At 39.5% G+C, this 27,191-nt stretch overlaps 4 protein-coding genes across 5 annotated transcripts; 1 reads left to right on the top strand and 3 right to left on the bottom strand.

Annotated features, from left to right (window-relative positions):
- The first annotated feature begins 1,158 nt into the window (after positions 1 to 1,158).
- On the top strand, positions 1,159 to 9,323 carry LOC307255994 (ras-related protein Rab-8A). Its single transcript, XM_080034835.1, has 8 exons — positions 1,159 to 1,325; positions 1,910 to 1,970; positions 2,829 to 2,889; positions 2,967 to 3,044; positions 3,148 to 3,237; positions 3,369 to 3,434; positions 3,518 to 3,568; positions 6,492 to 9,323. Exons 1-8 carry the CDS (start codon positions 1,202 to 1,204, stop codon positions 6,579 to 6,581), a joined length of 621 nt encoding a protein of 206 aa, XP_079890961.1. The 5' UTR covers positions 1,159 to 1,201; the 3' UTR covers positions 6,582 to 9,323.
- Positions 9,324 to 10,784: 1,461 nt separating this feature from the next.
- LOC307255893 (calcium and integrin-binding family member 3-like) lies at positions 10,785 to 14,408 on the bottom strand (the record flags this gene model as incomplete). 2 transcript variants are annotated; one of them, XM_080034712.1, is made up of 6 exons in its annotated part: positions 10,785 to 10,806; positions 10,986 to 11,181; positions 12,642 to 12,789; positions 13,294 to 13,405; positions 13,772 to 13,806; positions 14,358 to 14,408. In XM_080034712.1, 6 exons carry the CDS (start codon positions 14,406 to 14,408, stop codon positions 10,785 to 10,787), a joined length of 564 nt encoding a protein of 187 aa, XP_079890838.1. The 2 variants fall into 2 exon arrangements, with proteins under 2 accessions (XP_079890838.1, XP_079890839.1); XM_080034713.1 differs by lacking the exons at positions 13,294 to 13,405; positions 13,772 to 13,806.
- Positions 14,409 to 16,615: 2,207 nt separating this feature from the next.
- admp (anti-dorsalizing morphogenic protein) lies at positions 16,616 to 18,595 on the bottom strand (the record flags this gene model as incomplete). Its single annotated transcript, XM_080034020.1, has 5 exons — positions 16,616 to 17,040; positions 17,515 to 17,704; positions 17,817 to 17,927; positions 18,048 to 18,184; positions 18,304 to 18,595. The coding sequence occupies 5 exons, from the start codon at positions 18,593 to 18,595 to the stop codon at positions 16,616 to 16,618; spliced, it is 1,155 nt and encodes a 384-aa protein (XP_079890146.1).
- Positions 18,596 to 21,255: 2,660 nt separating this feature from the next.
- On the bottom strand, positions 21,256 to 26,567 carry pnhd (pinhead; the record flags this gene model as incomplete). The annotated part of the gene is made up of 7 exons (XM_080034021.1): positions 21,256 to 21,406; positions 22,343 to 22,401; positions 23,395 to 23,576; positions 24,898 to 25,174; positions 25,481 to 25,623; positions 25,852 to 25,947; positions 26,516 to 26,567. 7 exons carry the CDS (start codon positions 26,565 to 26,567, stop codon positions 21,256 to 21,258), a joined length of 960 nt encoding a protein of 319 aa, XP_079890147.1.
- Positions 26,568 to 27,191: the final 624 nt, after the last annotated feature.

A 27,191-nucleotide genomic window follows, 5' to 3' on the forward strand; every position in this document is an offset into this window, starting at 1 on the left:
ACTTTTTCATTCAAGATCAACTTATTTACCACAGTAATTAAATGACAACACATAATTTAATGTTAAAGGTCATGATGTACTCAAAAGTATTAATTTGGCAATCGGTTTTGAGGGTTTTTTTTTCAATAAATTAATGTAAATTATATTATAAAGGAATTATGCGTAGTAAGTAAACCATATTAACTAAACCATCTCCATGCAATGTGGTTGAAAAGCTCAGAAAACAACTACATTGTAGCTTGTATTGAGTATAACACAAACCCCCCCTAATTTTTCAAATACACCCGCCCCCCCCCCCCATAAAGTGCTGTAAAACATAGATCCTAACCTGAATGTATAGATTTTTGTTGTTGCTTTGTTACAACAGGGAATGCTACACCATCTGCAATAATTATGATCAAATGTATTTTTAATCAGAACTTAACTTAGAAAAATTGCCATTAATATTATTAGTATTATGTTGTACTGCTTCATGATTCTTTAATCTACCATTACCTACGATAAAACAAGAAAAGGGGGGAAAACGGAGCAAAAAGGCGAGATGTTATTTAAAAAAAAGTGTTTTAAAGTTAATCCACATGATTATAGGCTAGTATAAACTATATATATATTTTTTTTTATTAATCTTTATTTTTCCAGGAATACTCTCATTGAGATTCAAAATCTTTTTTTCAAGCGAGTCCTGGCCAAAAAGGTAGGCCTATAGGCCATGTTTCAAATTTGTAGATTTTTCTTTGGGAACCCCGGGCAGATTTTGTCCATAATGTTAACCCCTCCCCAAAATCAACTACATGGTTACGGTCTTGTTTATAAATATAAACAAATTAACAAATGTTAGCCTATATACTGAGCTAAACATAATGTTATGAACAGGGGGTAAAAAATATATAGATGTGAATACATCCATTTATAAACAGATGTTGAATAAACAGATGTTCATAATTGAAGTGTACTGAGGACAGGAGTTTAACTCAAAAGTGTATTTAGTAGACTACTAGGCCACTCGAGTTAATGATTAATGGGCTTAGTTCAGTGCAGACCATAGGGTGCAGACTACTTAACTATACTGTTGGAGAAGGTAAACGCCCACTTGTCTCAGTCACTCATTAACAGCGGGTTGATTCCGGGCCAGCAGGGGGCGTGATTTCTGCACCTTCACATCACTGCTTCGCCGGGCGGGATTTCCGCAATAATATCAAGTATGGCGAAGACGTACGATTATTTGTTTAAATTACTCCTAATCGGCGACTCTGGTGTCGGGAAGACCTGTGTCCTGTTCAGGTTTTCGGAAGACGCCTTCAACTCCACGTTTATTTCCACTATAGGTAGGAGTTTAAGGGATGTTAATTGTGCTTTTCTGTCTGTTTACAATACGCCAGTGCTTCGAGGCTCGGTCTACTTGCTGGAAAGCTACTTTGACGGCTGGGAGTTGTTTCTCTTTGTCGCTAAGAAAGAACCGGATGTTCTTACCAATGTCATTCATACAACCATGTCGTTACTAAAAGTTTGCCACCTGCAACTATGTTACCTGTGTGTATAGTACGAGGCCTAAATATAAATAAAAAAAGTATTTTGTATAATAAACTCATGCCGGTTCGCTGTTAGCCAAATAGCTGGGACGTTAGCTTTAAGGCCCCGACTACATGATGGTGCGACACCGGAAAACCCTATATAAAACCCCGTAATAGCTGATTAATACAAGCGTTTTGAAGGGCATTATACATTGTTTTATACATACATTTGTTTCCTTCTGCTATAACAAGAGCTGCTTTTCATCTTAAGTCCACGAGTTTATTCTATTTAGTGTCCCAAGTCCCAACAATGTCAGCCCTTGTTTGACAGGTAGCCTACACTGAGCGTGTACGCTAACATTATGAGTGACATTCATGATCCTTCTCGATCCCTGCAGGCATTGATTTCAAGATTAGGACGATAGAGCTTGACGGGAAGAAGATAAAGCTACAGATATGGTAAGAATATCTCATTTCCTTTAAATGCTAGTGCTTTTGACGATGGCTTGAGTGTTTAGTCAATATGTTGCCAATAAAGTATGGATGTCATTGCACACAGGCTTCAGGTGCAGTCAGATGCAGCAGGGTTCATACAGATCACTTCAAAAGTCTTAATGAATTAAATAAGTACATATACAAATGAGGCCTTAATTAATATTAGAAAGTCATAAATTAATATTTCAGAAGACTCAAATGCTTTTTATTAATAAATAAAAAAACTTACTTTTTGGACCTCCAAAATAATTAATAATTTACAAACAATAGACATCATAGATGGCATGATTCGATGCAAGTTTTTGGTGACACATAGCTATTATTATTTTTGTCTTTTAAATCGTGTATTTTGAGTGATCTGAAATAAGAAAATAATATACCAAATTGCAAAAACAGGTTTTTAAATTTTTGAAGTAGGCTAGATATTCTTCTTACTACTTCACTGGATCAAAGAAGTTGTGTCTTTTGCAAAATTATCTTAAATCTTACTTACCTTAAGCTGTGGGAACCATGTGTAGGGTGTACAAGTTCTCACTTGTAATTTTCATATTTTTTCACTCTTTCTGTAGTTTCTGTACTTAAGCGTGAACATTAGTGAATTTAATACCAACCTCTACATCTTTGACCTCTCATAAACCAAAGCTTCATACCTCACTGCTTTACTGCTGTGTTGGTAAATGTCCAACCAACACAAATTAACCTCCACAGCCTCCCTAAAACATACCTGCCGCACTTACTGCAGGGAGAAATGTATCCAAGCATTAATCTTAAAGGTACTTTATATGTTTTCCTTAAATTTGTCACATTCCCGCTGTTTTTCAGGGATACAGCCGGCCAAGAGCGCTTCCGAACAATCACAACAGCCTATTACAGAGGGGCAATGGTGGGTGTCTTCACAGGTTGACTGACAAAGGCCATATTCCTAGGGACACACTTGACATACTGTTTTTATCTTTACAGGGCATCATGCTTGTCTACGACATCACCAACGAGAAGTCTTTTGAAAATATCAAGAACTGGATAAGGAACATAGAGGAGGTATTCACTGCCCTGAATAGCTTTCTACCTCCCTTGTTTTAAAATATCCAAATAGCAGCATTAAGGACGTTGTTTTTCTGAAATATCTATTCTCTTGATCTAGCATGCATCATCTGATGTTGAGAAGATGGTCCTCGGCAACAAGTGTGACATCAATGACAAGCGGCAGGTGTCCAAAGACAGAGGGGAGAAGGTGAGACGTTTGGTCGACCTTAAATTGATGTTTTCATTTGGTTATAATTTCTAAGATTTGCTGCACTTAGTGCTGGCATAACATGAAATAACTTTGCATAGTTGATGTTAATTTCTCCCCTATTCTTTCAGCTTGCGTTGGAGTATGGAATAAAGTTCATGGAGACGAGTGCAAAAGCCAACATCAACGTGGAGAATGTAAGTAGCTGTGCCACTTTGAGTTAGAATCTGCTAAACAAACACAGCATGTCATCATTCTGTGTACTTGTTCTGGTTCACAGTCATTCCTGACGCTCGCCAGAGACATCAAATCAAAAATGGACACAAAGTTGGTAAGAAGATCTTCTTGATAGTACAACTAATGGCGCTTTTCCACCGCATGGTATCAGCTCGACTCGACTCGACTCAACTCGCATTTTTGGCGTTTCCACCGCAATTTCATGGTACCTGGTACCTGCTAGCGGCTGCTTTTTTAGTATCGCCTTGCTCTAGGGTCCAAGCGAGCTGAGTCGAGCTAAAAGGTGACGTCGGCAGACGGCCGGCCGCTGATTGGCCAGAGACTACCGTCTGCCGGCTTCATTCTGTTGATTATTCTCCCCTTGATTCTCAACAACTCTCCGGGACTTTTATGTGTATTTTGTCTCGCCGCGTGCAGCCTTCTTTGGCTCGCTTTCATTTGATTTGCATCACAGACCCGATTTTTTTCTCTCCATATATTCGCTAAGCTCACCCAGTTGTGTTGGCTGTTGGGGAAGTTACTTTGAACATACGAGAGGAGACATAGCAGCTAGGCTAAATAGCCTAGCAGCAAGCTGGGACAGACATGATAGTGAGCGATTACATTACAAGCCTCGGACTGCACTGATTACCTCAATAAAATATTCAGGCTGAGACACGGCTTGCATTTGAAAACACGTATCCTGAAACAAGCACTTAACAGTCAACTTTATCATGCCCGTGTTTACGTGCATAGGGATGTACGTGACGCATCCCTACAGCTGTGTGGCAGTCACACATCAGGACACAAACCCTCCCTTTTAACGGCCCGTAGCAATATTATTCTACTTCTTTTAGCAAACAGATACAAGGTAGGGCTGCACGATATTGCCCAAAATGATTATCACGATTATTTTGGTCAATATTGATATCACGATATTTTACCACGATTATTCAGTAATTTTAGTGAGTAAAATATTTGTATTGGATTGTCACGTAAACATAACAGCGCTTTCATATCCATGTGATCGGCTATGTAATATTACTGATAATGTACATATATTTGCATAAATATAATAATTATTTACCTGAAGTCAATGCATTTCCACAAAGAAAATATAAATCAAAATATTGCACCAAAACTTTACACAAAATCAAATCAACAGAGCACTGCTTTAACCTTTCCTTGTGCTACATTTCTGTTAAATAACACATCTTTGTTTCCTCATATGACCTCATTGCATCTCCTAAAAGCAAAATATAAAATATTTTACTCCATTCATTGTACCTGCATGATGGATGTGTATAAAACTTGATTTTGAACTAAATAAAATTGTGCCCACAATGTATAAATAAAATAAGTATATTGTGAGCAATAAAATAAATCACAACCTATATGGCTCTACTATGTCGAAATTTAATTTGAAAGGACGGAGACGGGAAGTGACAGGTAACACTCAGCAACACGTTAGTTAACTGTAGCTGCCTCTCATGCCTTTACTCGCAACGCAAGGTTTCATCTTCGCTTCAGGTCGTGTGTACACCGAGGCACTGACTGTATGGAGTTATTAGCAACCCTGAGAGCCTGTCTAATAACTGGAATAGTCATTGCAAACTAAGTTCTTATGTAATGAAAATGTAGTTCAGTACGCCAGTAAATAGGAACGACCAAGGATACGACCTAGTAATGGGGGAATAGTCTACTCGCCCCGCTAGACTGTCTGCTTCAGCTGACTGAAGGCTCAGGCGTTAGCCACAGAGCTACTGTTTTGCTAACAACTCAAGACTCGCACACTGTACAAACAGACAGTAAATGTAATCGGCCAACATATTTAACAAGAGCTCCATCTAGCTAACAAAGCAATAGCCCCCAAAATCAATAACACAATTCACGGAGAAAATGACTGCCGCACATTTACATGGCGGGCTGCAGCCTGAAGTTACTGTATAGGCTAATTTTCAATATGCGGCCAAACGTACTCACGTCGTGTTGACTGGAGTCCTGTCGGACATTAACCATGACTCCTGTGTTCCCTGCTCTCCTGATACATGCAAAGTCGCTTTGAAAAAGTATTCCATTGTTTTTTGAACGAGTAGTAGCCCTGTTTGTGGACGTCTATCCATCAAAACTATGACGTAGGTCCTTAGGTGACCCGTTCGCTATACATTATACTCTTGACAGCGGTCTGTCTGGCTGGATAACAGACCTGGCAAAGTGTCATGTAATAATGGGTTATAAATCCGGCCCCACACAAAAAAAGAGACTAACAAGGGGATGTATGTGATTGCACCAGCGCAAATATCTGCTCTCGCTCGCGCGATAAGCAGCAGATTGCTTCTTCGCGCGGCTCTAGGAGTGCTTTCTGTCTATGCGGGCAGAAAATTTTCACACTTTGGGGGCGGAGCCACTGGACTTTGATTGACAGCTCTCGGGGAACCTGGGGTTGCCAGGTTGGAGCATGGACAGGCACATAATCAGCGAGTGGTTTGGGGAGTGATTGATTTGCTTCGCAGCTGAGCACACATTTCAAATATCGCACATTCATGTACACGTCATCGTGGGAAGGCAATATCGTCATCGCGATGAAAATTCGATATATTGTGCAGCCCTAATACAAGGGGAGTATTTTCTTAAACATTTCTCATCCGTGTTTTTGGCGGTTGGTTCAGTTAATAGTGCAACAACTGCTCGTAATTTCTGCTTTGCTACTTGACTCCGGAGTTGGCTTTCAGCCCCTTACGACAACCCCGCCCGCGTTCAGCAGGTACTATTTTCGGTGGAAAACGACCCGTGCTGCTACCAAACCAAGTTAAACTGAGTCGAGTTGAGTCGAGTCGAGCTACATTTGCGGTGGAAAAGCGCCATAAGTATTCCGCTTTTGGAGACATGTAATCAATGTGGGAACTTTTCAACCGCTCTTAGATACATTCTTGTCTCAAAAATGTGTTTTTATGTTTTATTTGAATGATGAGCAGCCACTGAGCCAACATTTTCCTATGCAACAGAGCAGTGAAAACCTTATTTTGTCCCGTTTGCAGGAGGGCAACACGCCACAGGGGAGCAGTCACGGAGTCAAGATCTCCGAGCCCCAGAAAAAGACCAGCTTCTTCCGCTGCAGCCTACTCTGAGGACCCTCCAATACGGGCTGCCAGCTGGCTGGACATAAATGGACTGTGCTTGCTCTTAGCACCCCCCTTCTTCCCTCTTCCCTCTTTCTACCCATCCGTGGCCTGTCTTCCCAGTCCACACAAACCATAATATTCCCAGTAAGCGGAGTGACTTCCTCTCCTCTATTCCTCTTCTAAAAGCTTCCAGCGGTGCATCTCTTCCATTTTAAAGAGATCTGTTGTCCTCAGAGTGCGTGACTGGTCGAGGGCTCAACCAGGAGCGTTGTCAAAATGATCTTTACCACACAAAAGACAGGCTCCTTATCCTGACCTTAGTCTCTTTGTACGCACTCACATTTCACTCAGCCAGTAACACATCTGAGATGATTAAATTAATGTCAAGGTTTCGGGATTGCAAAAACAAATGTGATATCTAGATCTATTTTTATTAGTAATCTTTCCCTTTTTTTTCAAGGTGTAACTGTGAACCAGAGACTGACAGGCTTGAACCTTGGTGAAACAGAGTTGCACAGGCTTTCATTTTCATTTCAAAAGTTGAGAATCATATTGTTGAGGCAGAAAATAATGAGTTTCCATTAGAGATCTGCTATTAGGTCTGCATGTTGTCCTTGACAATCATTTGATGTGATTTAAAGAAATTGTGTTTCCTCTTGCCCCGACCATTGCACACTGCCTCTACACTCTTCAACCTTTCTACAGTAGCCTACAGACGCTTGGAGGAAGATTGGCAATGCAAAAATTTAAAAATCCAATTCAAATTTCCGAAATTCACTTCTCCAATTATCAGCAGAATATCGTTAAGGTGAGATCTTTCTGATATATGCTATATCATTTAATGAATAATCTGCAATTTACTACATAGGTATCAAATTATGGTTGCTTATTGGCACAAATTTTTTCTTGATAAATCTATCCGTTGTTTGGTCTATCAGTCATCAGAAGACAGTGAAAGCTTGCACGTTTTCTAAAGCCCAACATGATGTCTTCTAATGTCTCATTTTGTCGAAGCCAGAAAGTCCAAAATCCCAAAACAGTGATTTTTCTAATCACACAAGACATGGGAAAACAGCATATCCTCACATTTGAGAAGCTGGAACTAATGAATGTTTGGAATTTTTGCTTCAATATTAATTTCAAAAGATAAGTCGCTACTCAAAATAGCTAGCAATTTTAATTTGGCGTGACGGTCATGTAGCAGCTCTGATTTCACAGTCAAGCAAAATGACGTATCTGGTTAGTTGATCAGCAATTTAAAAAAAAGCCCCTCTTGGCACTGTAAGCCCCTTCTCCTGCTATCCACGCAGCTCTCCTTGCACTTTACCAGTAACTCGTGTTTTGTGTGTAGTCCGTGCCAAGTGATAGTTTCGCAATACAACAATACAATTGCTTAGTAAAATGATGTTTTGATCTATTGAGTCTCAGTAGTATAATGGGCACTTGATCTCCTATTGCTATGTCACTGCTAGTGATCCACTGACCTGGTTAGTTCACTGAAAAACATTTGCCCTATCGCACTTAAACAGCTATATATATTTATAAAAAAAAGAAAGAAAAGAAAAATAATTTGCAAGCCTGTGTTTCTATGCTACTGCCCTGCCAAATTGCAGTTTAAAAGTGATGTTTCCCTGGCTTTCTACATGATCGTTGGCTTGATGTATGCTGAAAGGTGGTCCTATTAGTATTATTGTACATTTTCCCGTGCGTTTGTGTTTGATTATGGCCCATCTATAGGTGGCAATGCAGGCATAGTATGCATAACGGGCGACGCCTGAACTCAAATTTTGAATCAGTATTGTATCTATCTTTAAGAATGCGAGCCACAGTGAACTAGACTTGTGAGATCCAAACTTGTTTCCACTATTTAAAAATATATGTTGAATCTCAAGCTATTTCCATTGTCCCCCATGTTTCCTTCCCATGTTTGTCGCTAGTCTGAAAATCAAACTCCTATATGCACAATATCGAGAGGAGGATCTGCTTTTGCTTGCCTGCACTTTTTTTTTTTTTTTTTTTTTTTGTAATATCAAAACATTTTTGGGACCTCATGACCACGGCCATTTGTCTTAACCGCTAACTCTCAGTTCTGTCATAGGTAAGCTATGCATTGTGAATCTTGGACCTGTGCATATTTGTGTAACGTAATTTTCAGACATACTTGTAGACCCGTACAGTTGAATGTATGGGCATTTTGTTATTTTCTTTGCTTGGTGTCTTTCACTGAGGCAAAAACAGGACCATGCTCTGTTTGTCGAAATTGCAATGCGAGTGGAACTTGAGCTTGATGGAAGGTTTAAGTAGGAAGGAGTTTGGACGGTGAACTAGTGCTGTTGTCTTATTCAAGTGACGCTGTAGCTTTAAGCGATAAACAGAAACTTAGCGAGCGGATGTTTGCGGGACTCGAGCTGCATCACTTTCAGCTGAAATGATACTCCCTCTTTTTCATTTTTTTTTTTTTTTTTTTTTAAATTCATATCCTCTTTCTTAAGAATTCCTATCACATGTCATAATATACTGTACACCCCTTTTTACAGCCATATTTTCATTCCATTGATTGTGAAGTACACAGGGAGAATGATACAACGCATTTTAAAAATAAAAATAAAAAAAAAAATACACTGTAAATATCACACAAACAAAGATCTACTTAAATTGTACTGTACTTTCTAAACCCATATGAAAATGTATCTACAATTTGTAGATATGTGTACTTTTGATTTAATAAAATAAAGATTATAAAACTTACTTTGTTACAATTCACTGTCTTTATTGGCTGGTTGTCAACACTGTTAGTTGACCCTGTGCTCACACAATGGAGCTTGACTGCTTTCATGACGAATGGCTTCTCTCTTCATTTGTCTGCTATGACCCACTGGAATATTCTGCCATGGGTTTCTTTTAGTGTGGTGTAACTGAACCCCTTTACATTCAAAATGCAAAACTACTGTTGATCATGACTAAAGAGCCTAGTCTTGATGAATTTGGCTGATGCCACCTCTTTGTATTATGTTATAAATCTTCAGTAAAAACATGACTGGTGTTATTTCTGCATTTGCAATCATCACAAATAAAAATCGGATGTGGACCAATGAATCTGATTAATAAGAGACAATTTATAATTGGACATAGATTTTACTCAAACTTCTCAATTAGCTAAATGTCCAAGCCAAAGGATCACTGATAAAAATCTGATGTTTTTGGTAACATTTTATTAATCTTTTTACAAAATCAAACACAAAATCAGAAATACAATCATATGAAAAAGTTTGGGAACCCCTCTCAGCCGGCATTATAATTGACTCTGCTTTCACAAAAAAAATATAAAAGTGGTATGTCTTTAATTTACCATGAACAGCTAAGTACTGGGATGTTTTCCAAACAAAGATTTTTTGAAAAGCAGTATTTGGTTGTATGAAATAAAATAAAATGTGAAAAACTGGCTGTGCAAAAATATGGGTACCCTTGTGGTTTTGTTGATTTTAATGCCTGTAACAGCATGTAAAACTGATGATTTTAAACACAAAGTTGGTTGGATTATGTTGTTAAGCCTTGAACCTCATAGAATTGTCTGTTTAATCATGAGAAAATGTATTTTAGGTGCCTAAATGCAAGTTGCACTTCTCTTTGACTCTGCTGAAGTGAGACAGAATGGGATCATCAAAACAGCTCCCAAACGATCTTAAAAACAAAGATTATTCATTGTCATGGTTTAGGGGAAGGCTACAAGAAGCTTTCCCAAAGGTTTCAATTGTCAATTTCTACTGATCCAACTAATCCAACCAACTTTGTGTTTAAAGTCATCAGTTTTACATGCTGTTACAGGCATTAAAATCAACAAATCCACAAGGGTACCCATATTTTTGCACAGCCAGTTTTTCACATTTTATTTTATTTCATACAACCAAATACTGTTTTTCAAAAAATCTTTGTTTGGAAAACATCCCAGTACTTAACTGTTCCTGGTAAATTAAAGACATACCACTTTTATTTATTTTTTTGTGAAAGCAGAGTCAATTATAATGCCGGCTGAGAGGGGTTCCCAAACTTTTTCATATGACTGTATATGTATTCACAAATGAAAATGGTTGTTTTTTGGTAGTAAGCCCCTTCTTCTTGCTATCCATGCAGCTCTCTCCTTGCACTTTGGACACTTTGTGCATATCCTTAGGTTCTATTAAAAATTTAAAAAGCCCGTGCTCCACTTCTTTATATCCTTATGTGGAAGGTGCTGTGAACAAAAATTTAAATAGTTCTTGTTTAATTTGTTCATTAAAATTCAAGGTAAGTAGGCAGCAGCAGTAAGTAAGTGAACATAAGATTACAATCACTGACGTACAACAAAATATAAAACAAATGTGTTCTCTATGTATTGTATGTAGGTGGGTGAGCTTTTTCTGACTGGTGTACCTGAGGAAGTCTGGAGCTCGGACAATCATGTGCTGGAAGTCTTCCAGTGACAGCCGGCCGTCGTTGTCTAGGTCGGACTCGTCTATCACCTTCTCACACACCATGCTCACCTCGTCCTCCGTCAGCTCGTTACGCGTCAGCTTGTTCACCGTCTTCTCCAGGTCTGCCTTACATATGAAGTCATCATTGTTGAAATCTGATTGGAAATGAAAAAGGTATATATAGGCCAGGTGAACTGATTGGTTCACTAATGGTTATTTAATTAATTAATCATTCAAGTTCATTCCAAGAAAAAAATAATGTTAGGTCTGGTTTTCTTTGTCTATGATATGAAGAAAAATATATTTGAATTTGGATTCAAGTGGTTGGACAAAACAAGCTTTAGGAAATAGTGAAGGACATTTTTTTTTACAAGTTTCTGGTCAAAATATTAAATAAAGAGATTAATCAATAATGAAGATAATACTGTAGTAAGTTGTGTCCTTAGAAATAGCCTTCATGTATTTGAACTAATTAATAATAAGAGCAATATGTGGATACATATTGTTGCAGCTAATAATTGTATGTACAATATTTTTTTCAAATAGGACTTTTTACCAATTAAATAAATTTTTATTCATTAATTAAATTTCATACACTTTTTTTCATTTCCCTCAATTTCTTGACAAAGTGGAACCTGCAATGTTAGTGACCTGTTACACTTATATAACAGGCGTTGATAAAAATGTTTGTTAAGCCTTGTGTTTTCGCCAAACTAGTGCCCATGCATCCTCATCAGTCCTGTTCATCATAACACAACTATGCTTTACAGTACATCAACTTCCATTAGTTTTTCTCTATCAGTCTAAATAATGAATGAAAGGCGTCCTTGACCCCTCACAAAGGCGATGTTTGTCAGCGTTCGTTAATTAGGGGGTGGGCATAGTGTAAACGGGTCTTTGACAAGCTCTTTGCCTCTGTAATGGGCTGGTTAATCATTTATAACATCCCATGCACCATCCATCATGCTTAGAGCTCCAAAACCCCTCACCACAATACCTATTCATATGCCTGTACAATATTTAAAGAAAAACGATTTCCATGTTCCATCTACTGTTGATAAACTATCTTGAGAAGATACTTGTTTGTAGGTAAAGTTTGAGGGATTGAATATTTGTCGCAAAAAAAACTGCTCTGTTTTAAAACTGTTTTATCAACATGATACTTCATGACCTTGAGAAGATTCAGTTAAAAATGTCATTGTTATTCCTCAACAGAAAAGTATCTATTATAGTGTTGATGGTTTAACTGTATGTTGGAAAGAGGGTGCTACTAACTTCAAACATAAATCAATAACAATATAAGATTACATATGGTATACCCTTCTTTGTGTGAAAAAACTACTTTCGGGTAAACAAGAGAAATAATATAAAGATAAAGTTCCTTATTTTGTGGAATATTGATCTTTAACGCTCATGTATGCATTTCGCTAGCTTCATTTAATGTTCAAATCTTACTACGTCTACATATTGGGTTTAACTGAGTACAGAAGAAAAACAAGAATTTCAATTATTACTAGTAGTACTACTGTTAGATATACACTGGTGGGGTCTGTGGGTCACCAAGCAATATTAACTACTTTATATTTTGTTTATTTTATTTGTAGCACTATTTTACCATAGATTTTGAAAGCATAGTGGGCCTTGAGGTCACGTGGAGCCATCTCACTCAGGACTGAGAACATGTCCAAGAAGTCGTCCAGTGTCATGTTTCCCTGTCCATCCTCAGAGAAAACCTCAGCGATCCTCTGACGAAATGGGTTGTCCTGGACAGAGGGGAACCCAATGCTAATGATGGAGGTCTGATAGAACTGCTGTAAACAAGGCAGTGCTGTTTATCATACACAACTATCATCTGGTGCTGTCCTCTGCTCCATCACTGTGTGTCTCTGTTGGGTCTTCCTGTTGACTTTTGTTTTTCTTTTGAGAATTCACGTCAATCATAAAATTGTACGGATTAAGATACATTGAATGTGGTTGACAAAAAGTATAATCTTTCCACTCCAACTCTCCCTTTCTCAGAAGGTCATGTCAGTGACCAGTGTGTTTAACACACTTGTTTACCTTGCTGTAATTGTGTGAGGAGGCATATAATTGACCCATTTCCAACAAGTGTGTCCCGAGGGACTCACCAGCATCCTTCAAGTTTAAAGGAGTCGGGTAACATATAACCTTTCAAAGAATTCTGTCGATTAGTTTGCCATTAATTATGGATTGGGAACACAGAGAGAGAGCGGGTCTGCATGGTGTGTGTGGACCCATGGGTCTACCTTCAGCTCTGGCATGCTGCCAATCAGCTCATATGGTAACTTCACATCTGGTAGGTTGGTGTAGTCAAGAGGAACGAGCTGCGGTGCCAAATCGTGATAGCGCTCGAAGAGTCTGGGAAAGGTTTAAAGAAATGTACTTTCACTTTTCATTTACAAGTTATACTTTATATTATGTAGGTTTGTATTTCAGAAGGGAACTAGTGAAGAAAAGTGAAGTCAGGAAACTGCTGCAGACGCTTTTTTTTCTATTGTGGTCAACACCAAAAACGCTGACAAATGTCTTTCAGTATAGTAAAGTTCTGGAAGCAAAGTTTTAAATGCCATGCGGTAGCCTGCCCCACAGCAGGACAGCTCTGCTGATACAGTAGTTTAGAGTTACATTTTAGTATTGTGAAGAACAGAACAAAATTCAGCAGTGTCACACCAGTAGGGAGTCTAATTTATAACCAATTTGTTACCAGGGCAATATGTTGCTCACCTGAGAATTTCTTTTCTTGTAAAAAATGTACAGTCCTGCAAATACAATCACATCATGGCAGGAAAGGGAGGTTATTGCATAAAACATTAGGATGCAGCTGTTCTTATACACACTTTCAAAATACTGCAGCACAAGCAGATGTCATTATTTTACCCATGCATAAGTTTTGACATACTTAACATATCAAAAGTAATAGTACGTATTATACAGAATGGCCATTGTGTGTTATTGTTATTGTGCCAGTGTAATACTTTTGTATAATTGGTTAGTTATTGATGCATTAACATGTACGCATTTAGATAACTATCTTTTATACTTTTGGGCAGCTTCATCCGTAGCAATACTTCATATATATTCTACAGTACTACAATGTCCAAAAACAAACTTTTCTAAATGGCAGGTTGGAGGTTGTGAAACATTTGTAATCAACAGACACCATCAGACAATGTTGTTCATGCACAAAAGAAAGTACAAAGAAGTCTAGTAAAAGTGTTGATCTCGTTGACACATGCCAGTGGCTACAGTATTGATAAGAGACGCCTAGTGAGAGATACTAATCGTTTCATTCACACCGATTGACACTAACCTGATAGGCATCCAACTGCTCTGCTGTAAAGATGGTCTGTTTATTCCCCATGTCTGAGCGCCCAAAAAACAGCGGGCCTCAGGTCCATCGTCGCTCTGACATCAGGTGCATTTTTGAGGGTGTGTGGATATGTCAGATATGAAATACTGGGACAAGAGGAAGCCAAAGCCAAAGGAGAGATCAGGTGTCGGGCTGCCACAGAGCCCTTTGGTCCCCATTATAATGGCAGCATTTCATCGTTTTCTCCATTGTGAATAGCAGCCCCTCTGACAATGAATAAGGGCTGTCGTCCAGCATCATGCCAAGTGGTATCAACCCCCTTTAGTGCCACTCTGTGGCCAACGCCTCGGTCACTGCTCAGGTTACACTCGGTGGAGACAGGGTTTTGTAGTGGGCAAATAGGCTTTTTGATGGGAGACAAGTTTTGTTTTCAGCTGACAAGGAAATGATTGGTTATCCAACTATTGAGTACTTTAAACATTCACTTTTAAGGTCAGCCATTACATATTGATCATGTATCGGTGTCCTAAAACTGAACTGGAAAATAAATGCATTTAATATAGGAATTGAGTAGGAAACAATTGACCTTTTATCCTACTGTAATATTTTAGAATTGCAGATGTACTGTATACCAGTCCGCCTTGTCACATGCAGATATTCCATCTTCACCTCACTCATGTTTGGTTAATGACCTGCAATTAATGTTGGTGTCTCTTAATTGTCCTCAACCTTACGTGTTTAGTTACCATACTGATGTTTCTATTATTTTAAAGGGGTCATGGGCCATACAGGTTGGGAATCAAAAGTAATGCATATCAGGCTAAATGTCTATGTTGCAAATGTCTGTACATCAGGAGGCATTATGCCATGTCTATGTTCCTTTCTGTATTTGTATTGCATTACATTGAAAGCACAACAATAAAGCAAGGTTGCACCCGTTTTGTTAGTTTAATATTATTTTTCCCTGCTGTACTTTGTGTATTGATTTAACTGTATTAAGTATTTTCTCTGGATGAACCAGTGATGAGGTCGACATACTGACATGTCAACCTCCGTTTATGTTTACCTTAGGAATCCAATAACATGACAGCCACAGATAGACAATAATTCTCCTTTCCTGGGCTGCTGCTGCAAATGCTACCAATGTCAGTGCTTTCTTTCATCAACGTTATGTTTCATCAACATTATGTTACACTCACATGGCTCTGCACATACAATATGATAATTTATTGTAATGTGTCTGACAAAAGCTTGAGCGCACACTATGTCTGCATGGTTTGCACGGTTTTGAAGCAGTGCTGCAGCCCCCAAACCATATTACGATATAAAAAGATGCATCCATATAATACAATCCAAAACAACAAAACGTAGCATTATAAACTTCCCAGGTAGTGATATTGGATTGCATTAAAGTGTATTTTTGTTGTATTTATTTCAAATATAAACACAGTATGTACTTGATTCAAAATATGCCGGCCGTCAAACATGGATTTTCATTCATATGTTGCAGCTTATTCTCATTTCAGGAATGGCCTCTGTGGACAGGAATGTTTATGGGGAAATGGGGAGCTCCAGGCTCTTTGCTTATACACAAAAACCACTCCCTTGGCTGTGTTCACTGGCATTGTCCAAGTTGTTCTAATCCAGTCAGGAAATTCAACCATAAGCATCTCAGCCCCCTCTGGTGGTGGAGGGGAGGCTGTGCAGACTGTGGGTTCATTTGGATCTGGTGTCACTCGAACAAGTTCAGTAATACTATTTAATTTCTTCCGTCTTGGTAATTGCGACCAAATATTTATTTTTATTCTGCAGTTTCTGTGCAGCATTTTGTGAGACATTTGCTACGATAACAACTAGCAAGGCCCCCTGAGATGAATATAATTGTAACCAAAAACACTCATGTTTAATGAAATACAGTCACAACGTTTTAAGTGAAAAGCAAATAAATTCACTCTGTAATACTTAACAATACTTTTTTTTAACAACATTTATTCTGACTGTGTCATTCACAACAGAAAACATTAAATATACACATTTACATCTCTCACAGGATATCACTTCCATCACTGCCATATATTATAATTTATGGATATTTACATATAATACACTACCACATTCGGAACTTTGCACATTATTCAACAGTTGCAATTTACTTTTTAATCTCTGGCTAGCAATGCACTAAAAAACAATTTTTCTTCATTTACACTATATTTTCTTTATGGATATCTGTGCAGTCCAACACCGGTGACTAATTAATGTCACTGGCAGCCGCAGCTTCCGGCCACCATGTCGTTGTACTGTTTGAGCACCACATTCTCAGCGTCGTCGAAGTAGAGTAAGTTGATGGAGAAGAGCTTGTCGGGCACGCAGCACGGTGTGTCGATGCCTTTGATGAGCTTGAGGGCGTTGATGATAGACTGGACGGTGGCGTGGTTGCTAGGCCTCATGTTCTGACCCAGGGGGAAAGGGCAGGAGCCTTTGCAGTGATAGGCGTTGTATCCCCGGGGAGACACGATCCAGCCCGACCAGCCGATCTCCTCAAAGTCTACGTAGAGGGGCAGGCGCTGGCAGGGAGAAGACGTGCCTTCCTCTTCGCTGTAGTCCAGGGAGCGGGCAGTGCGGGAGGGAGGACCTGACATAGGGGCCTGGGGCAGGGTGGAGGTGGCCTCTGTGTCGTTTGGGTCTGGTGAAGGAAAGGAGAGAGTTTTAGTTTTTTTGTGGAGTATGTTTAATGGGTTCATAGCAAGTCCTCAAAATGCAAAGATGGGCTGTATTTAGGGACAGTAGTATATAACACATCACCTCCCTGACCAGATAGATTGTTAACAGCGCAAAATGATAAAAGTAGATGTTTTGAAAGCAAGTTAGCATTGGGTGTCAGATTTGTCCTTATTTGATAACTGATAGGTAACTTAATGAGTTTAGTAATATTACATGTACAGAGATCTATTAAGGGTTTAAAAGCCTGCACAGAATGTCTTTGGATTTGGATTGCATAACAGTCCTAAGCAGTGGGGAGGCCCAGGGTTTCTCCCACAGGTCCAACAATTCTTATCTTCACCCCTGCTTGTTAGTACTATCCCCAGAAAATACCTAAACTTTGTGTTTGTACTGTCACTGAGCAAAACTTGACATTTAAAGCTGAGACAAGACTCACCGATGCTTTCAAGAGAAGTGGAGCGTCGGCCATCGTCGGTGAAGAGGACCAACATGGGCTGCTTGCTCTGGTGGTGGTTGCGTCCTGAAGCAAAGCGGATCATTTTCATGTCCATCTGGCTTCCTCCTAGTGTCCGGACCACCACATGGAGCCCCAGGTTACTGCTTTCATCTACCACCCAGGAGCGGACCTTTGATGAAGAAGTTCACATTAGTTCAATATAAAACACAGAATTCAGGCAGGTGTGGTCATACTACAGATACAGAAGTTAATAAAGTCCTTAAAGAGAAGTGGGAACTTACAGCTTGTGTGATGGTGAAGACTTCCCAACCAGTCGAGTGGACTGGGATGAGTCGAGAAGAGAGCAACTTCTTCTCATGTGTGCTGGTGTCAAGCAGCTGATAGACACTAACCTGAATGAAACATAATAGGCATTGTAGTTATGTACATGGAAGAGATGCGTTTTAATTCAATACATTTCATTAAATTGTTCAGTTACCACATTAACCACCATAACTTGTTATGGTGCATACCTGGCAGAAATGGTGCCTGTGAAAGGTCGTAGTTCCCTGAGGTCTCAGCTTGAAAAGATGCAGCTCTGCAGTGAGGATCTTCTCAGTCATGGCAACCGTGGACAAATTGAACCTGAATTCCACCTGTTCGCTGTGCACTGCAATAGAAAATGATATAGTCATTTATATATAGAGACCACAGCAAAAAAGCGACTTTATTTCATTGTGTTGGCTACAGTAGATGGTCGAAAATGCATGCACGAATCTTGGCTCTTACATTTGTCAAAGAAACTGCGCACGGTATTCCCCTCCAGAATATACGGGTCCTTGGTCACACCGTCCACATCAGCAACAGTGTTGTACAGGTCGAGCATGTACTGAGGGGCCTGCTTGTGTCCATGGATAGCAGGGGGGTCATCCATCCCAAAAACTTCCAAAAGCCTCTTGATGGCTTCGGAGCGGACTTCTTCTGACTCGTTATCTGCGGTGAAATGATTCTCCAGGAAGTTGAGAGAAGGCCGTGCGGCGACGGCGCTCACCAACGCGGCAAAGCTGATCAAAAACAACATCTCGGAGGTTTTTTAGTTGTTGATTCCTGGTGTAGGCTATAGACGTCCTGCAAACCACACAACCAGCCAGCAACTTGGAGTTGGAGTGACTGCGGGGTCCTGGAAGCTCCACTTTTTATATCAAATGCTCCCGTTTACTCCCCAGTGCCCCCAAAGCCTTGGTAAACAGCAGTAAAGATGCTATTTGGTCGCAAATGTAAATCACCCATCAGCGAATGTAAAGGGAGACTAATGGCGGTGTTAACAAGGTGTGAACCCGATTGTAGATTTCATTCAAGTCCATTGTCCCCATGTCTGGCAATAAAGCTTCAAATAAACTAAATTCAGCCTTTGAAAAAGCTTGGTACTTATCGATGAGTGACTATTTTGTCGAGGAATATAATTTCCCTCTAAATGTATCATTTTATTAAATCAGGATTATGACTCATACGGACAGAATCGACTTGAGGAAGCGCACTCTCCGTGGGAGGTTAACTGCGCCTAAATGAATCCATCAATTTAGAATAATGGGCACAGTGTCGTAGGTGGAAACCAATTACTTCGATAAAGAGACGAGTGTCGCTGACTACACGTCGCGAGATTTACATAACTGCTTATCCAATGCAGCTAGATAATCACCAAATTTGCAGTTTTATTTTATTTTTGTTAAAAGAACTCCAACTGGAATGATCTCAAATTGCATGAGCTGTGGTGGTGCTTAGCTTCCATCCAGCGATTCTTAGTTTTTACTTAAATTACTGTCATCAGTTTAAAATAAAGGGTTCTGATTATAACTTATAGTATGATATCCTTGACTATATAGGTACACTTGATTACACTGACACTGATAATGGTGTGTACTCTGATAACGCAGTTTATGCTTGACCAATTCAGACATTTCAGAATTATCTATACATAGGTTTTTCAACGCTAACTTGAAAGCATCCTTGAAAGCTCCGAAATGACTGTGCCATTTGGTTCCTCTGATCTTTACGCACAGTTACGCACGAGCAGAAGACAGCTCGCCCCTGAAGAAGTCTGTCTCCCACTGTAATAAACATTTAAGAGATCAAAGTTTATTTCTTCATGACACCTCAACAGAAAGTCATAAAACCTCCTCTCTTAAGATGACAGAAAAACATCAATACAAAAGTGTTGTTTCACACGTTGATATCAGAAAACCGAGCTATAAACTACTTGCACGTGTGTTTTTCCAAACGCACATCTGCGAAATTGGTTGGCTTTTCATGTCTCCCTTCAAAGCTTCATTTAGCCTCTTTGAAGCTTTAGATCGAAATTTCTTTCAGCTTTAATTAATATGAAATATTGTCTTTAAGTTAAAAAGACCATCTATCATGCTAGCCACTACTAGCCAATCTTGTTTCTGTTGAATTAAAGGTGCACTATGCAGTTCCAGTGGATTGGGATTTGTTTACATTTGCAGAGCCTGCAGCCATTTTACAAAACCTATTTTCTCTACATGTAATTCTTAGTATTGAGTAATTCTATCATAAATCAAAACAAAATTATTTTGAGGCAGCTGGAACCAGACGTAAGACTGAACTATGTGCGTAAACAAAACTATGGGCCCTGCTACTGTACACAACAACAGTGAAACAGTTACTTTTAAGGTAGCTTTCTAACTTCAAACAGTGTTCCAGGGATCCAATTTTCTTGTGATTAAAGTTAAAGTTATAAGAATGTGCCTTAGGACATTTCCACTTCTCTAACATATCCAAAGTTACATAGTGCACCTTTAAAGGTGGAGTCAGCGATTCTGGAAAATGCTTGTTGTCAAAATCAGTGAATATCAACTGACAATTTCTGACTGTTCTTACTGTTTGTGCTCTGAAAGAAAATCCAGTGATGATATACAGCCTAGGCTGGCATGTTGCCAGCAACGGTGGTCCCCTTTGTTCCCCCTTTGTACCTTACGGTGACCACTGGGGGTGGTACCAATTTTTCTTTTGACTCACTTGTTAAGACAGGTCGTTTTCAAAGTCTTATTAAACCTATTTACATCCTGGTTCACAAAACCATTCTAGTCTGTATGTTTCGGTCATATCTCCATGACAACACTGAGGGGGGTGATTTTTTTTCTAGCAGGCTACTTTTTATTCTTTTGGAGGTTAAAATGTATTAGCGCAATCTCTTGAGTGACAGCTCTCCGCCCGTTGTCCCTCACGTTGCTTCAGAGGTATACTTCAGCTAGATGGGCGTATCTCCCTCCCCCCGACGTGAGGCGGAGTAAAAATATCACAAGATGGCGACGCGCATAAACCAGGATTATTGGATGCCGTGTGACTAACTGAGGTCAGCACGGATGATACATCCATACTATCTATGGTATTAACACTGGACAGGTAGTGCTGTTAGGAAATATTCACAGATGTTTTGCTTTGCGTTAGAAAGTTATTTTATTAACTTGTAATTAATGTGGGATACAAAGTGTTCTGTACGGTAGTCCAATTACAGAGTCAGCACAGATATAGTTTTATTAAATTTATTTACAAAATTATCCTTTTTACATATATTACATATAATACAATAATACTTTGGGGTAGCAAATTCTTAAACAAATGGTGCAGTATTTGGTTCAGCTACTTTGGATAATAAATGTTCAACTCCTTAAAGAGGATTGGAAGTTGTTTTTTTCCTTTTGGGTGGGGGGGGGGCAGTGTTCATTTTTGGCAAAGGCAGGAAGTTATGGAGAGGACAGTGCGTATTTCCCCATGCTGGTTGAGGAAGCTGTGGCTCTCGTAGGCCTGAGGGACACAGGAGCTGGACTGTCCTTCAGTCCATAAGTGGCACATTTCTGGATCAGTTGGACTCCTGTGGCAGACAATAGAAAGGAAACTAAAATCAATTTGGGTCCATGTTAAAACATTAAAAACACATATAAGGTGCTGTATGTGTCGCCATAAGTAAATATATACCATAAATGCCATACTGTTGATATGTCCTGTGAAACTGTGACAATAAACTTTAGCATGTGAGGTTCTATTTTTTTTTGTCTCATGTGATTTCTGTGTGTCCAGGGACATTTTGGAGCTTATAGTCAATTTGTAGAAAATTCATGTGTAAACTTTTCATAAATGTATCATGATTGTGATCAAGAAACTGTATATATAAATGTATTTTAACATTTGCAAAACATGGGGGAAGTATATCATTGAATTATAAGATATTTTAAGATAGATGTTAAATGTTAAAAGGCATGCATTCACTTCTTATAACCCACTGATCTGTGGGTTGGGCATGAAAATCATTCTGTGCAGCCAAACAACTTGAGTTGAGAGCCCACAGTTTCAAGAGATACTGAATATTTCAGGCTGAATCTAGGGAAAAATGATGCTATCAAATTGTGTGGCCCTAAAAACTGGGGTCCTTCGTTTAAATATTTAAGTCAATGTAGAGCTTTGATCCAGTGCTGGCACAGAAACACACAGACTTTGTATGTGATACTGTCAGGCAGTGCGTGGGGCATGGAATGGGCGGAATATAATTGCTAAGGCATTTATTTTTTTTAAATTAAAAGATATTTTAGAAATCAGATCCAATAATATGATGTATGAACTAACAGGTAAATCACACTGCGGATCAGAATCCAAGAACATAGAAGAGGGACATTTGGTGTAGGAATTAAACTAAAAGGGCACAACATGCTGAGAGCCCAAAGTGTCAGAACTCACAGGCAATTGTTATGAGAGGGCCAGAGGAGGTGTGTGTGAGAGTGTTTGAGTGTGTCTAGCAGCTGTCTTCACTTACCTGAGAAGACAACGGTTTCCTGTAGTGCAGCCCCCCAAACATCTGCCCACATCTATTTCCTGGGGGAAAATTAGCAACACAGAGAGAATGCAATCAGCTCACGGCTGGGTCACAAATATTGACCCAGTCAAGTCGGGGGCCAGATGCTGTTTAACATGTTAACTGCTTTGATTTGACACCTGCACGGGCCATTTGTGTTTGCGCTGAGCTCGCACTTTTGGTGCAAGAGCAAAGCAGATGACCAATTGTGTCCAGGAAATTCACCTTAACTCTTATCTTAAAACATTTCATCCAATAAGTTGATTGTCATATAAAGTCTTGGGCTGAAATCACAAAAAAATGTGCTTGATGGAGAGTAGGAAGAGTTATGATCAAATAAGATCATACATAAACCAAGTCCATGCACTCATAGTTGGTTTCATAGCTATAAAAAGGCAACCAATTCATATGGAAACACACAGTAAACCCATGTTGGCGTGAGCCTTTCTTCAGGGTGAAGTATAATTATTTAAAGGCTTGTGGGTTAACTGAAGTGCCTTGAACCGTTCAAAGTTGTACTTTTTAAAGGAGAATATTTTGTCAAAATACTCGTTTTCTACATAGCGAACAAAACTGTTAAAATCCGAAGTTAAATGAAAGTTGAGTTGGCCCTCATATCTGCCAGTCTATCATGTGTATTGTTGCAGGTTGTGTGCGGTGCCAGCCACCGGCCAGTGGATTAGCCTGATTAAGTGGCGTCCTCCTGACATGTGTCTGATGAATAAAGATACTTCATTACCGTCTGGCACCCAACTACAACCGTTTCCTCTCAACTTGATTTCAAAAGAGAGTGTGAAACTGGCGTCACTAATGAATTACTCTTCCTGTCTGCCAAGTATGCCATGCTTAGGAGGAATTAAGATCATTTTGAAAGGTTGGAAGCAAATATAAAGTTGGATTTGCGATCACTTTTGTTGTGGGTGAACAATGATGGTGTGTGGTGAATGATGATATTAAGGAGGAAGAAATAGAAACAGCCCACATTTGAGTGGTAGTTTAGAGGTTACACCTACTTTGAGTCTCTCCTCTTTAACTCCATCTGCGTGGTTGACTATTTCATAGTAATACTCCACATATGGGACCCGGTAGCAGCTTTCCTTCAGCTCACAGGTTGCCACTGTTGGGATCAGGTCCACTTTGTTGGGGGTTTCCACCAAGGCAGAGTCAAACTTAATGGGAACGCAGGAGAATCCCTCTGCGGATAAATTGATAGAGGAAAACGTTGAGCGAAATTGACAGGAAGCGCAGCTCAATTATAACATGTGATCCAAATGTAAACAGATAGGAATGTACTAGTGATGAACTGTGTAATAATCACAATGATTTTCATACCTAAACTTTCAATCTGGAAGAAATTCTTCAGTTCTCTATATAACATTTTGAAATAGTCTAAGACTAGGGATTGGGACTTTAACTTTATCAGTATACTAAATAGTGGTGAATCCAATGCTAGCAGTGAAGGGCTGCTTTGACAATGGGCCTCCAGTGAATATAAATAGCTATATACTTGTTTGTTCAGTTTAGTTTAGTTTAGTTTAGTTTAGTTTAGTTAATATCGGCCATTTTCCAACTAATAGCCAATACACTTAGTGAAGACTTAGATAAACAATAAAAAACATTAATTTAAAGGGATAGTTCAGTATTTTTGAAGTGTGGTTGAGGATAGGCATAGTGTGTCTCTTCAATGATCTGCGGGAGCTCTGAGGCGAGCAGTTGGCAGAGTGATACAAAAATAAACAGCTGTCTGGCGGAAAACCAAAGCTGTGGAAAATATCTTAGTTGAGCATACAATTTAACGCTTATTTCTGTTTTAGGTTAGCATTTACTGTATATATATGAAGAAAAAAGGTTATTATTCTGGCCCCCTCTGCAATAGTACAAGGCTGACTTCTGCTACGGCCAAATCTAAACTCCTTAAAATGACTGCACTGATCCCCATTTCCACAAGATAATTGTGGAGTTAGCATGTTATCTTATGGAAATGGCGATCAGTACAACCACACTTGTGTGCATCAACACATTGACACAGTAGGCCTATCTGTGTCAGGGCAGTTCTAAAGGTTCCTAATCACTGGGCATGAAAACAAAATTGTGTGTAGGTTACTTAAACGGATAGGCATAGTTAATATGTCTCCATATGAAGATGGCGAGCGTATCATTAAACGCATAGTTAAAATGTAGGTAAACATTTATATATGTAGGCCCCATCTGCAACAGTACAATGCTGACTTCTGCTACAGAGACATCTCCTTCATAACTCCTTAAAATGTAGGCTACTTCACACCCCACTTAAAAAATACTGAACTACCCCTTTAATTTCCTTTTTCCAGTGAAACTTAGTTTCTCATTCATTCATTCATTACTTTCTTCATAATTTCGAAAAAATAAAACGAATGTTGTATTATATGTTCTAACTATTTCTATCCTTTGTGAATCTTTCCCGTCCTCTCTGTAGGCCCCTAATCCTGTTGTGGTATTTAGACACGTTTGCTACCGTTACACGCACAGACACGCACCTGGTGAGCCTTTGGACCGTGAGCATCCTCCCACGTCGATGACCGCCTCGTACGGCGTCTCGGAGTAGTAGGTCTTCAGTGCGGGCACGCGGAGGCACTGGGTCATCCTGAGCTCACAGTAGCACTCCTGGATCACCTCCACCTCCCGCGGCCCCTCGAACAACAGCACCAGGTCCACACGCACCCCAGTCGGCTCACACACCTGGTTCATCCCGCATGAAGGGAGTTGGTTCTGTGGCTCCAGGCTCTCTGGCGCTGCAGGCCTGCGCGTTCTCATCTTTTGTAAGGCAAGATAAATTATTGTCAGACATGTCAAAACATGTTTCTCTGTGCTAATTTACTGCAAAAGTACTCTTTTACACTTAGTAGTTTATAGTTTATATATATATATAGTTTCATATTACCGAAACATATTTAATAATGATTTTGATACTTAAATGCTATGGTGCGGCTTCATCTCAAGTAATAACTTTATAAACAAGTAAAGGCCTTTTAGAGGTTCAGCATATGAACAGACGATGAGTGACAGACGATCACAAAGTTACAGCGCCCCCCTGTGGCCACGTGGAGAAACGCCACTTACTTTTTTGCTCCTGAGAAATTCCAGCATTGAGGAATGTTTGGAGTAATCCTGCTGCCCTGCTGCTTCATGTGAAGGCCGGGATGCTCCCCCACAGTGCAACCTGCACATTCCCACATCAATACTGACAGGACTCCCAGAGATGTCTGCATAGAGAGAATCACACAAGAGCAATTTGAAGTCATGACAGAAAGGGAAGTGTTATAACAATTGATATATATTTCTTAAATAAAATGTTATCAATTTTTTTTTTCTTCTCAGTCATGCTATGGCTTTTGTTTGAGGATTACAGAAGTTTATTTAATGGCAAATTATAAATTGGTTCCAATACACTGATGGATGACTGGTTGACCCACACATGTGGTGCTTTTTACCTTGCCCAATGTAGACGAAGTGGCTCTGTCTTTTGCAGCAGGCCCTCTGCGAGAACAGGTTTCTGTGATCTATGTGTTTGCTCAGCACGCCACTCACTGGAAAGCACAACACAAACATTGGTGAGTTACTTGTTATCACTGTTATCATAATTACGTGATATAAGCGTTTTTTTTCCTTTAACAATGATTCAAAATGTTATATTTTCCAAGATGAGCAGATTAGGTTCACAATATTTACATACAAGTTAAACATGGGACAAGAAAATGAGGAAGGAATCCGATTTATTCAAGGTGATTTGTTTAATAAAAAAGCATTAGAAGTTATTCAGGCCCAATTGGGTACATTAATGTTTAGAAAACCAGCTTTCTAAGCAACAAAAATCACAATTACATAAAATAAATGTACATAATATATGATTATGTAAATCTGGAAACATTAATTTTGGATCAGCATTAAAAAACAATGGAAAATGAATTAGGTTATCAGAAAGTGAATTGAGTCTACACGGTAACACATCACAACCTTGTCCACGCCTCATGTTTACCATGTCTCTTCACAAACAAACCATAGGCAAGTATTTTGAGCCGATTGGTGTCACTCCGGATTGTGTACAGTTGTATCTCTACACACCACAGAAGCATAAGAAGAGCAAACAGTACTTACAGGTCAGATGGAGGGCACACAGGAGGACAAGGAATGGTCTTGGTATATCCATGGCTTTAGTCTGAATCTACTCCCTGAGCTGCCAGATCGTGAGTGTCCCTGTGCTCACTCACGCCTCTGATATTTATATGGGATCAAGCTTCAGGCCCAGATGTCACCAGAAAACAAGGTCTCAAAGTGGTGTGGAGGGGAGAGAAAAGGAAAAAAAGTGAGAGCTAATCAAATTTCCATGCCGAATGCTTTGTGGGATAGGGTTCTTAGAGAAACACTTCAAAGGGAAAAAATCTCCACAGCTTTTCTGTTACTGTCGCGAGGGACACAGTGTCTAGAGTGTGTCGACCGGCCCGGGCTCACCCTAATGAAGGGCTTAAGTAGCCTTGAGCCGTTAAAGTGTCGCTCATTCAAAGGCATTAATCATCTTTTATCTCAGGGGGAAGGTGTTTAGCACCTCCAACTTAAAACAAATCCCGGCTCAAACACATAAACAGGATCAGCGTGGGGGGGCCTCAGTCTCCCCCCCCCCCCCATTTAGAAAAGCCCAGCACCTTTGTGTTTATTCAACATGACACCAAATGGCCAGACTCCTCAGAGCTGCCCTTTCAATCTCACCTTCTTCTCTTAAGAGCAAAACAGGATAGGAATAAGAATAACATACTCTTCATTCAACATATTGTAG

Source organism: Ammodytes marinus (genome assembly GCF_949987685.1).
Source record: "Ammodytes marinus genome assembly, chromosome: 9".
NCBI classification, from domain to species: Eukaryota; Metazoa; Chordata; class Actinopteri; order Uranoscopiformes; family Ammodytidae; genus Ammodytes; species Ammodytes marinus.

What these genes read in the sequence shown, in the direction of transcription:
- LOC307255994 (XM_080034835.1), top strand. Translation starts at nt 1,202, where the DNA reads ATGGCGAAGACGTACGATTATTTGTTTAAATTACTCCTAATCGGCGAC. An exon ending in AAGATAAAGCTACAGATATG is followed by an intron (nt 1,971 to 2,828) that starts GTAAGAATATCT and finishes GCTGTTTTTCAG; the next exon opens with GGATACAGCCGGCCAAGAGC. An exon ending in GGATAAGGAACATAGAGGAG is followed by an intron (nt 3,045 to 3,147) that starts GTATTCACTGCC and finishes CTCTTGATCTAG; the next exon opens with CATGCATCATCTGATGTTGA.